We start from the raw sequence: 13421 nt of genomic DNA on the forward strand, positions 1-13421 counted from the left end.
AGAAGGCACCAGCGCTCCTGTAAGCAGCTCACCAAGCACAGCGCATACATTGTACAGCGGCTGTGCTTGGTATCACGCTCAGCCCCATTCACTTCTATGTGGCTTTCCATGCCTAGGCCACGTGAATGATTAACATGTCATCATTGGCTTAGCAAAAGCTGGGCCAAGGTGTTGTCCTACCTGCATTTGCTTAGACAATACTAATTGACCAAGGACACATGGAAGCTGACAACAGCAGCCGAGCACTCCACCCATTGGGCTCCTGTTTAGATCCTATCTGTGCTAGAACACGACAAGAAGTGATAAGCTGCTGGCTTAAAAACTGGCCAAGTAATGTTTAAAAGGGACACGGCCAGTAAAATATTTTATCACATACTAACAACCTAAATATGTATTTTTAATAAATAATTATACATATTTGAAGCCACTCCATGTATTCTTCTTCTTCCTGTCCTGGCTCTTTAACGAACGTTTCTTGGACTTTTATTACAGCAAACTCTCTCAGTCAGGCCATCACCATGACCAGTGTGAATGCTCCTGTAGTGACTACATTACACTAATCACTGCACTGCTCTTCTATGGACGTCTTAATCTAGGCCTACCAAAAGAACAAGAGAGCTGTCACACTGTCATCCTAATTCTACATCAACTATTAAACCAATCGATAGCTTACTTCCCTTATAGCGACAGTAAACTGACAACATACTGCCCTCTAAATGGACGACTACAGGGGAAGAGAGACTGTATTCACACAACAAAAGGAGAGAAGACAGACTTTTGGGGTAATTTATCAAACTGGTGTAAAGTAGAACTGGCTTAGTTGCCCAACAATTATATTCTACCTTTCATTTTCCATAAAAGGTGGAATCTGATTGGTTGCTATGGGCAACTAAGCCAGTTCTACTTTACACCAGTTTGATAAATGACCCCATTTAGGTTTACTGTCCCTTTAACAAAACAACAAGATCCAACCTAAGATGCCACTTTCATTTTATGGGATGCAAAGTGACAACTACACTGCGACTGGCATCCCTCTTCTCTACCCCCATCCATAGCTTGTTCACTTTGTCTCACCCCGGATCCCCACTTAGTCCGTTGATAATTAGTTTTACAATGGAGAGAAATGATCGTCCACACGAAATCCTGTGACGATTTTTGCACATCTCTTTTTTCAGAAACACTGCAACCAATCACCCGACGATCACCAAGATCAAATCGCTGCCGCTACCTCTGCCGTATACACCGCCCTCAAACTCTGGAATTTGGAATTCCGTTTCTACCTTCTCTTGAGAGTACCTGGCTGTCCCCGTCACCCGCTCCGCTGCTGCACAATCTCCTGTGCAGACGTTATTCTAGAAGGGTTTTCTGAGATTTTATTCTGGATAGGTCATCAGTTCTGATCAATGTGGGTCTGACACCCAGGACCCCTGCTGATTGAGAACAACATCATTGGTTCACATGGTCTAGGTGAGGAAAGGTTGTCAGTATAAAAGTTTCAGAAAACCCCTTTAATGACTAAAAGGTAAATTGGTGGTTATTCTTCGCCTGAGAATCACAACTACGGTGCATGTGCAAGCGCGCCAATAGCACATTTATATAACTTACCTGACACTCGTATGGGAGGAACGCCAAGTTTATTTCCTTTAATGTCTTGATCACTTTTGGTACTCTGGATTTCCCCAGTTCATTAAATAAGCTCTCTGGACAAGCTGAGGAGGAGACAGATACACGTTATCACAACGACCTTCATGGGTGGCGGCTGCTGATGTCATGGACAATTGTGAGGGTCACTTCATTTCTCTTTTATTTTTTTGGGGTTAAAATCCTGTGTAGATTCACATAATCTCTTAGCGACTAATGATTGTACATGTACAGAGTGGATACCGGCCCTTAGTGACTGGATTCGGAGGTAACTTTGACCCCTCAGATCCGACAGCCAACAGCGACCATGGGATACGAGCGGTCAGATAGAGGGAGCGCACACTCTTCATTCTGATCCCTTTAATTATTATTTTTTTCGGAGTTGAAGCCATATGGTTAAGTAAAACTTGCTCTGTCTGCAGCCACCCCTAGGGGGAGCTCACGGCAGACAGATTTACATAGCTCCCGTTGAACACAATAATACATATGTATGCATTAATCTACCTCTAGGGGAGCTGCAATCAAAATGAGTTTTCTCATCTTAAGGGGTTGAACCCTTTTTTTCTATATGGAGAATCATTGGGAATTAACTAGTCGCAGTGGGTCTGGCCGCTAAAACCGGTGGTCTTAATATGTTTTCAGGAGACGATCTCTGCAGCACTCTGGTTGACAGAAGAGATGAGTGGATCAAACCCCACTCTATGCCATATCCATAAGTACCATGGAATAAGCCACATGTCTATGACCAGATGCACCACACGCCAATATTATCCCATATGACTTTGGAAAAAACTTGGATAGGGGGTCACTCAAAATATCAGGCAGACACTTGGAGATGTATCCACACTCACTTTATAATACATAAATTACACAATAATAAATGCTACATAAAACATATCGTAAAATACAATATAAAAAAACCGCTGGTATCCCAAATGTCTGTTGAGATTATAACCACAATTGGGGGACCTGTTTCAATCTAGCTGGAGGCTGACTGTGGGTCCCAAATAGCCACAATAGGGATAAGAGTTCCTCAGGTTGCCGTTTAGAAGAAAGTCACTCTTGCATTTGTGGGTATAAAAATACTAGAAAAGTGGATCAATTGTACGTTACCATACCGGACCTTCGGTGAAGTCTCCCGCTTCCAAATGTGAGGCTGTGTGAAGCTCAGCAGGCTAGTACCGCACTATGGTAGTCGCTTCCTGCTGTGACCTTCCAGGACCTTACGTGGCGTCCCACGTGGTTCACTGTTTGGTCATGTGCTGGTGACGTCTTCTGCGCGGAGATTTCAAATCACCTGTGTCCGGTTTGTTGGTATATTTCGTAAATGCTGCTTGGATAATCCCTCACTGTTTCCCAAACGCGTTTCGGGGATGAGCCCCTTCTTCAGTGGTTAAACAGTGGAGATGAAATGTCCTCTTTATATAGTGTCCATGTTAAAGACATGTGGGTTGGGACATTGGATTAGCCGGGTGAGGGATATCTCAAAAAGCAGGAAGGAACCTGTATTCAGGGATCGGAGCTTATCATTCTATCTTCTATACCTTACTATCAAAATATATATTAAAAGACACTTCATACTGCATAGCGGACTGATAAAACCGGTCAGAAATAGCATATAAATAATATACTGACCCTAAAAAGATAAAATCGTAAAAAACGCACCTGCGGTTTAAATGCGTTATCGGTGCGTTTTTTCGAAAAAGTAATAAAAATGGATCAATTCAATAAAATAGGATACATATATAGATGCTAAAACCTAGTACACGTGAAAACAATATATATAAATAATTGATTAATATAGTTTGCTTTCATCTTCAGGGGCTTGTACATTAGTGGAGATAGAGATGTAATAGGGGCGCTGAGCTGGCGGGAGAGAGAGATCTGGGTGCTGAAAAAGACAGCCCAACACAGATGTCCCTGTCCCATCAGGCCAACGCCCCAGCTTATAGAAAACCAAATAGTTCTAAATCGGCATTTAAACCTCTTGGCAAAAGTGTGTCAAATTCTAATATTCTTTTAGATTCCAATCTGGACATCTGTAGGATATGATTTCCTCCTCTCCATGCATATTTCACTTTTTCTAACGCCATATATTTAAGGCTTGATGGATCACTATCATGATAATCTTTATAATGTTTAGATAGTGTATGCAATTCATATCCTTTTTTTATATTAGAAATATGTTCTGACACTCTTTTCCTTAAGGTTCGCTTTGTTCTGCCGATATATTGTTTATGACATGGGCATTCAATTAAATATATAACATTGGCAGAATCACATGTCATACCTTCCCTTATATCCATTGAAAAGGAGTTTTGGGTTGACTGTGCCTTTAAAGTCTTTTTAGGGAATTTGGTAGTTTTGCAATTGGAACAGCGTTCACATCTGTGAAAGCCGCTAAAGGATAGCCAATTTTGTTTTCCCTGTATAATATGTTCCTTCTTTTTCACTGAGGGGGCAACTTTAAGGCCCAAGTTGGGGACCTTAGTGTATGTAATTTGGGGTGTGGTGGTTAATAGTGGTCCCACTATTTTGTCACCAAGCAGATGATGCCAATACTTTTTGATTATTCTCTCCATGCCCTTGTATTGGGCATGAAATGGTAGGATCATCCTCAAATTGTCCTCCATTATCTCTCTCTGCCTGGGGACAAAAAAGTCTTCTCTTCTCATCATCCTAACTTCCTCTAGTGAACCCTCCAAAAGATGGATAGGGTATTCTTTTTCTAAAAATTGCTGTTTTAATGTTTCTGCCTCCGTCTCAAATTGTAATTCTTGAGTACAATTGCGTTTTAATCTCCTAAACTGACTTTTTGGCACATTAGTCAACCATCTAGGTAAATGACAGCTCGTGTATAGTATATAACTATTTTTACTTACAGGCTTTTGATATGTACTACACACGAGTTTATCATCCTCCACTGCAATGTTCAGATCCAAGAACTGTATGTTCGTATCACTAATCGTGGAGGTGAATTTAAGGTTCCAGTCATTTCTATTTATTTCTTCCAAAAACAATGAGAGTGCTGGCATTGTATCCTGCCATACAAATATCACATCATCTATATACCTTCTCCATAGTACCAGACCCGCCCCCAGCATTGGCTCAATGGTGATGGATTCCCACTGAGCCATAAATAAATTAGCATAGCTGGGGGCGAATCTGGTACCCATGGCGGTTCCTTTGCATTGCACGTAAAACTCATCATTGAATAGGAAATAATTATGTTTCAATATATAGTCGACCCCCTCCATTATATAAAGGATCTGTTCTTCTTTCATATTTCCGTGTGTAGTCAATTGCTGACGCAGAGATTCCAAACCCAATATGTGATCGATTATAGTATAGAGGGAATTTACATCTAGGGTACCCAAGATCCACCCCTTCTTAAACTCCATCCCCTCCAATACCTTAATAATGTCTGTCGTATCTTTTATATACGAAGGTATAGTCTTTACCACAGGCTGCAATAGTCTGTCTATATAGCCTGATAAATTGGAGGAGATGGAGTTTATCCCTGATATTATGGGTCTCCCCGGGGGTTTCTGTGGATCTTTGTGGGTCTTGGGAATACAATACAGCACAGGTAACCTTTTTTCTGTGTTTGTAATGTATTTACCCTCTTGTTCTAGCAAAATACCAGAATCAATGCCTTTCTTGCAATATTGTACCAACAATCTATAATACTCCTCCGTGGGGTCTTGTTTGAGCTTCTTGTATGTGGTTTCATCATGCAATTGTCTAAGACATTCTTGATTGTAATCTGCCGTATTTAAAACCACTATTGCGCCACCTTTATCCGCCGGCCTAATGGTTATATCATTGATGGATTGTAGCTGTTTAATTGCCTCAATTTCCTTCTTAGTGAGGTTATTTTTTATATTATAACCCTTCAGTTTTCTTAGATCGTTCTCAACGCATTTTTTAAAAGTTGCCATTTGGTGACTAATCTCCTGTTTAGGATAATGTTTTGAACTTGTTCTCAGCCCTGTGTGTATATATTTGGTATTATTAAAATCCGCATTTATTTGTTTTATCACTGGGTTTTTGATGAAATATTTTTTCAAGCAGAGTTTCCTACAGGGGAGAAGGAAGATTAGAAGAGGGAGATACACAAAGACGAAACAGATACGAAAAACCGAAGCCTTATCGAGCATAGTAAATCTGAGCAATACCGAACTCACGGATGTTCAGATAACTCTGTTGAATAAAGGTTTAAAATATGCCCCTACCACGAAGCTAGACAAGTTCTCCACCTATATAGGAGTGGAGAAATTCATTAGGAAACTCTGCTTGAAAAAATATTTCATCAAAAACCCAGTGATAAAACAAATAAATGCGGATTTTAATAATACCAAATATATACACACAGGGCTGAGAACAAGTTCAAAACATTATCCTAAACAGGAGATTAGTCACCAAATGGCAACTTTTAAAAAATGCGTTGAGAACGATCTAAGAAAACTGAAGGGTTATAATATAAAAAATAACCTCACTAAGAAGGAAATTGAGGCAATTAAACAGCTACAATCCATCAATGATATAACCATTAGGCCGGCGGATAAAGGTGGCGCAATAGTGGTTTTAAATACAGCAGATTACAATCAAGAATGTCTTAGACAATTGCATGATGAAACCACATACAAGAAGCTCAAACAAGACCCCACGGAGGAGTATTATAGATTGTTGGTACAATATTGCAAGAAAGGCATTGATTCTGGTATTTTGCTAGAACAAGAGGGTAAATACATTACAAACACAGAAAAAAGGTTACCTGTGCTGTATTGTATTCCCAAGACCCACAAAGATCCACAGAAACCCCCGGGGAGACCCATAATATCAGGGATAAACTCCATCTCCTCCAATTTATCAGGCTATATAGACAGACTATTGCAGCCTGTGGTAAAGACTATACCTTCGTATATAAAAGATACGACAGACATTATTAAGGTATTGGAGGGGATGGAGTTTAAGAAGGGGTGGATCTTGGGTACCCTAGATGTAAATTCCCTCTATACTATAATCGATCACATATTGGGTTTGGAATCTCTGCGTCAGCAATTGACTACACACGGAAATATGAAAGAAGAACAGATCCTTTATATAATGGAGGGGGTCGACTATATATTGAAACATAATTATTTCCTATTCAATGATGAGTTTTACGTGCAATGCAAAGGAACCGCCATGGGTACCAGATTCGCCCCCAGCTATGCTAATTTATTTATGGCTCAGTGGGAATCCATCACCATTGAGCCAATGCTGGGGGCGGGTCTGGTACTATGGAGAAGGTATATAGATGATGTGATATTTGTATGGCAGGATACAATGCCAGCACTCTCATTGTTTTTGGAAGAAATAAATAGAAATGACTGGAACCTTAAATTCACCTCCACGATTAGTGATACGAACATACAGTTCTTGGATCTGAACATTGCAGTGGAGGATGATAAACTCGTGTGTAGTACATATCAAAAGCCTGTAAGTAAAAATAGTTATATACTATACACGAGCTGTCATTTACCTAGATGGTTGACTAATGTGCCAAAAAGTCAGTTTAGGAGATTAAAACGCAATTGTACTCAAGAATTACAATTTGAGACGGAGGCAGAAACATTAAAACAGCAATTTTTAGAAAAAGAATACCCTATCCATCTTTTGGAGGGTTCACTAGAGGAAGTTAGGATGATGAGAAGAGAAGACTTTTTTGTCCCCAGGCAGAGAGAGATAATGGAGGACAATTTGAGGATGATCCTACCATTTCATGCCCAATACAAGGGCATGGAGAGAATAATCAAAAAGTATTGGCAACATCTGCTTGGTGACAAAATAGTGGGACCACTATTAACCACCACACCCCAAATTACATACACTAAGGTCCCCAACTTGGGCCTTAAAGTTGCCCCCTCAGTGAAAAAGAAGGAACATATTATACAGGGAAAACAAAATTGGCTATCCTTTAGCGGCTTTCACAGATGTGAACGCTGTTCCAATTGCAAAACTACCAAATTCCCTAAAAAGACTTTAAAGGCACAGTCAACCCAAAACTCCTTTTCAATGGATATAAGGGAAGGTATGACATGTGATTCTGCCAATGTTATATATTTAATTGAATGCCCATGTCATAAACAATATATCGGCAGAACAAAGCGAACCTTAAGGAAAAGAGTGTCAGAACATATTTCTAATATAAAAAAAGGATATGAATTGCATACACTATCTAAACATTATAAAGATTATCATGATAGTGATCCATCAAGCCTTAAATATATGGCGTTAGAAAAAGTGAAATATGCATGGAGAGGAGGAAATCATATCCTACAGATGTCCAGATTGGAATCTAAAAGAATATTTGAATTTGACACACTTTTGCCAAGAGGTTTAAATGCCGATTTAGAACTATTTGGTTTTCTATAAGCTGGGGCGTTGGCCTGATGGGACAGGGACATCTGTGTTGGGCTGTCTTTTTCAGCACCCAGATCTCTCTCTCCCGCCAGCTCAGCGCCCCTATTACATCTCTATCTCCACTAATGTACAAGCCCCTGAAGATGAAAGCAAACTATATTAATCAATTATTTATATATATTGTTTTCACGTGTACTAGGTTTTAGCATCTATATATGTATCCTATTTTATTGAATTGATCCATTTTTATTACTTTTTCGAAAAAACGCACCGATAACGCATTTAAACCGCAGGTGCGTTTTTTACGATTTTATCTTTTTAGGGTCAGTATATTATTTATATGCTATTTCTGACCGGTTTTATCAGTCCGCTATGCAGTATGAAGTGTCTTTTAATATATATTTTGATAGTAAGGTATAGAAGATAGAATGATAAGCTCCGATCCCTGAATACAGGTTCCTTCCTGCTTTTTGAGATATCCCTCACCCGGCTAATCCAATGTCCCAACCCACATGTCTTTAACATGGACACTATATAAAGAGGACATTTCATCTCCACTGTTTAACCACTGAAGAAGGGGCTCATCCCCGAAACGCGTTTGGGAAACAGTGAGGGATTATCCAAGCAGCATTTACGAAATATACCAACAAACCGGACACAGGTGATTTGAAATCTCCGCGCAGAAGACGTCACCAGCACATGACCAAACAGTGAACCACGTGGGACGCCACGTAAGGTCCTGGAAGGTCACAGCAGGAAGCGACTACCATAGTGCGGTACTAGCCTGCTGAGCTTCACACAGCCTCACATTTGGAAGCGGGAGACTTCACCGAAGGTCCGGTATGGTAACGTACAATTGATCCACTTTTCTAGTATTTTTATACCCACAAATGCAAGAGTGACTTTCTTCTAAACGGCAACCTGAGGAACTCTTATCCCTATTGTGGCTATTTGGGACCCACAGTCAGCCTCCAGCTAGATTGAAACAGGTCCCCCAATTGTGGTTATATTCTCAACAGACATTTGGGATACCAGCGGTTTTTTTATATTGTATTTTACGATATGTTTTATGTAGCATTTATTATTGTGTAATTTATGTATTATAAAGTGAGTGTGGATACATCTCCAAGTGTCTGCCTGATATTTTGAGTGACCCCCTATCCAAGTTTTTTCCAAAGTCTTACGTATCAGCAATTGGGAGTGCTGAGGGGTTGTGCACCAATCCAGAAGTGGTACAGTGAGAGAGCCGCCATTTGTTTTTTCCATTATCCCATATGACTTTACGCGATGGCAGTGACCCTCACCCAGCTGCGGACCAATACTGATACTCACTGTCGGTGAAGAAAATGTGGACAGCTTTGTACAAAGGAGCACCTAGGTCTTTGAAGTCAGATATCAGAGCTCGGACAGACTGCAAGATAAAAGCATAAAAATAATTTAAAAAAACAAAACAAACTTTAAAAACATTTCCAACATCATTGCATATAAGCCATGATCTACAACAGGGATCAGCAACCTTCGGCACTCCAGCTGCTCAGAAACTCCTAGAATGCCTCATTCACTTCCGTGGATAGCAGCTGAATATGTTTGCATGCTGAGAGTTGTAGTTTCACAAAGCTGGAGTGCCGAAGGTTGCTGATCATTGATCTACAAGAATGAGCACTTACAGCCACGAGTATTACATGGAAAATACAGAAGACTGAAGGACTCCACATCGTTCTCTTCCCAGATCCAATAACCATAAAGTAGGACAGAAGGAATAGTGGCTAATAAAGGGCTCTCAGACAAGGCGATTACAGGGCGCCCCACAGCTAGAAAACCATGATCAGCTGCATCTGTGGGGAAACCCAGCAGCAAGCGAGACATTTCTCTACAGCTCCTCCAGAGGGGAAATTAAGGATTACAGTGTGTCCATTAAGGAAGCATTCACATGACCATATCGATTTTGTGGTCTTCAAATTGCGGATACCGTCTGTGTCCGTTCCACACTTTGTGGATCAGCATGCCTGCTCTTTGTTAGAAATGCTTATTCTTGTCCGCAAAACTGACAAGAACAGGACATGTTCTTTTTACGGGGCCACAGAAGGACATACGGTGTTCTGTCCGCATCTTTTGAAATAAAAAATAAAAATGCAGATCGGATACAGACCGAAAATAGTCATTGTAATGCCCCCTAAAGGGGAAAGCCCACGATCAACGTTTATCTGCACCATCATGTAAATTCACTGGGACCTCCATCGATTATGAGGATGGGGGTCTCCAAGTCCCCTGTGGAATGGAGAAGCAGGAAACGTAATTAAGCTCCTATCTATGAGGACAAAAGCTGTCTCTCTAGTGCCAACTACTGGATAGCTACCCTATAAGTCAATGCCTGGCCCTTTAAACAGGTTTTGGAACAGCAACATTGGATAAAAGCCAAACTAGAGACTATTCCATAAGAAAAAGACCCTTCTGCAGACAGGTATGTCGGAAGTGCAGCTAAGTGGTTGGGCTGGGTGATAAGACATTGACGTGGGTCTGGAGAATTAAGTTGCTCCTTGTGGACATCACCAAGTCGGTGTAAGGAGTGTAACAGGCCCGGCAATGCAACCTGGGAAAAAGGGAACGTAAATAAGCTCTCATCCATCAAGACAAAAGGGACCACCATAGGGCTGGGCGAGATCAAAAACATTCCCGTGATAAAGATATTAAGAAAATTGCACTCTATGGGGGCCCACAAGGAGACATTACACTGTATGGGGGCCCACAAGGAGATATTACACTGTATGGGGGCCCACAAGGAGATATTACACTGTATGGGGGCCCACAAGGAGATATTACACTGTATGGGGGCCACAAGGAGATATTACACTGTAAGGGGGCCACAAGGACAGGGTGGCTGGGGACAAAAGGTGACATTATACAGACATTGGCTGCCTGGCCATTTCCTGCCGTCAGACGTCGGTGGGTGGGGTCATGGGGAAATAGGAGCGAGAAGGAGGTCGCCGCTGCGGGAACAGACGTGTAATGTGTGCAGGAGGCAGGACGGAGATTTTAGAAGTGGTCAGCACCCATGCAACCGCTCCTATGATGTCATTAAATACAGCGGTTATTAGGAAACGTGATATCGCCACATCGCAATTTCTTAATACTGCGGTATATCCCAGACACTAGACCACCACTCATCTGAAGCAGGATCACAGAGGTAAATTAAGCTGGGCTTAGGTATGGCAGCTGATGAAGGCTGTTCACGCCCAACCTATGTAAAAACAATACGCTGTATGCGGTATGCCACCAAGAGCACCCTTACAAGTGTACAGCTTTACGGTCCATTCACACATCCGTGTGCGTTTTGCGGATCCGCAAAACACGGACATCAGCGATGTGCGTTCCGCATTTTGAGGACTGCACATCGCCGGCACTTAATAGAAAATGCCTAATCTTGTAGGCAATTGCGGACGAGAATAGGACATGTTCTATTTTTTTCGGGAACGGAATTTCGGACCCGCCCCATAGAAATGAATGGGTCCACAATTCCGTTCCGCAAAATGCGGAACAGAATTGCGGACGTGTGAATGGACCCTTACTGTACCTGGGGAAGATTCAGATTGCAGATGGCGACACACACAGGTTATATAGCCAGCACGGTACTGTGTATGAGGCACTGCCATCATCATAGGCTGGAGGAAGGGGTTCCCATCAGCCCAAACTGCACAACCCCTTTATCTTGGATTTATAAAAAGGGACAATAAGATCTACACAAGTAAATGAGAACGGGAGGTGCAGGGGAAATATTACTGAAATACGTCATTGTTATGATGGCTGGTTCTAAAAGTAGCATGAGAGGAACTGGTCTGACTGGTTTGTGTCACTGCTGCCATAAGAATACAGGCTTTATTCCCAGCTCCCAACTTTTACATGGAGTGAGACATGGTCACTGCAGGGGGTCTCTGGAAACCTGCAACGTTACATAATGGCCATGAAAGACCTGGCAGCAGATCCAGGAGGGTGCATGTATAGCATGACATAACATAACGGGTAACATAAAAGGGTTATTCCCATCACTGGGACATGTCATCACTTAGTGGGGGGTCTGACCTCTAGGAACCCTACAAATGATGAGACTGAAGAGGTTTCAGCGCTCATGCAGTGCGACACCCTAAGCAGCAGCGCTCCTGGGCACCCGGCTGTGCAGGGAACTGCAGCCTGCCCCATCCAACTGAATAGAGCCGTGTTGCAGTCTACCTTTTATATACACCGCATATAGACAGGCCAGCAGGGCTAGTAGAGACCCAATATCGACTACAGGGGTGGCTAGGCCAAGGGCCAGGATCTCTGCGTCATTGCCAGACAAGATAGTACAGCCTTAGGGCTCATGCACACGACCGTGGATAGTGGACCCATGCACTTGAATGGGGACAGGGATCCGCATCCAACGTTCCGCACCGCTAAAAAGTAGTGCATGTACTACTTTTTAGTGCTGCACCGCACTGCATCTCCCGGATTGCGGACCCATTTAAGTGAACGGGTCCGCATCCGTGCTGCACACGGCCGGTGTCCGTGTATTGCGGACCCGCTGTATGCGGGCCACAGCCGGGCAACGGCCGTGTGCATGAGCTCTTAGGAGAATTTTCAGCTCTCCTATGTGGATAGCCTGCTTCAACATTTCATGTACAGCTCCTTCACAGCTGAAGGCAGCATCCTATAGAGCAGGAGGAGCTGAGCAGACTGATATATAGATTTATAGAAGTCCAGGAGTCGGTCCTATCAGCCTATCAGTGATGGACAGCCTTCCCTCTAGGACTGTGTATACAGAATGAGTAGGAATATAAACGTATAAGTGTCTGACCGCTGGGTTCCAAACGCTGAGGCCCCTGCCGATCATGAGGAAGGGGGGCTGTGCTCCCCATATGAATGGAGCGGCAGTCATACAATCCCCTGTTGATAGCGGATAAGTTGTTGAAATGAGATTGGGGGGGGGGGGGGGAATTTATTAAAAATATTACACCATTATTGTGACATAAAAAAAGTCACACGTTAGGGTGCATGGCATATTTGCCCCATAATTTGCATCTTTGAGCTTCTTGCCACATTTCTAAAGAGGCAAGAAAAGGGGACAGGTCTGTCAGCGGCCCACCGGATTTACTATAACTTATGCCAGAAACTGGGGGGTCTGGCATAGATTTGAAATTCTGATGCACAAAGGAGCATAAATACACCGCATTTATTAAGAGGAATCTGTCTCTTAATAAATTAGGCGCAACTCACTCAAGCACATGGAGATAAAGACGGGCGTACGGGAATGCCAGTGTTGAAAGATCGCCCCCCTATATCTTTATTTTGCAGGTCAGTTCGATTACCGCAATAGCAAATTTACAGAGTCTCTTATGTGT

The 13421-nt window shown here is 42.3% G+C and overlaps 1 protein-coding gene across 1 annotated transcript in view; it reads right to left on the reverse strand.

Moving 5' to 3' along the window:
• STXBP2 (syntaxin binding protein 2) overlaps positions 1 to 13421 on the reverse strand; it is a 49956-nt gene that overhangs the window by 20983 nt on the left and 15552 nt on the right. Inside the window, exons 5-6 of the mRNA XM_040414735.1 lie at positions 9382 to 9460; positions 1606 to 1709 (exon numbers count right to left, since the gene is read on the reverse strand). Of these exons, the coding sequence (XP_040270669.1) occupies positions 1606 to 1709; positions 9382 to 9460 (183 nt within the window). The remainder of the gene's footprint in view (positions 1 to 1605; positions 1710 to 9381; positions 9461 to 13421) is intronic.

This window comes from Bufo bufo, chromosome 1 (genome assembly GCF_905171765.1).
Source record: "Bufo bufo chromosome 1, aBufBuf1.1, whole genome shotgun sequence".
NCBI classification, from domain to species: domain Eukaryota; kingdom Metazoa; phylum Chordata; class Amphibia; order Anura; family Bufonidae; genus Bufo; species Bufo bufo.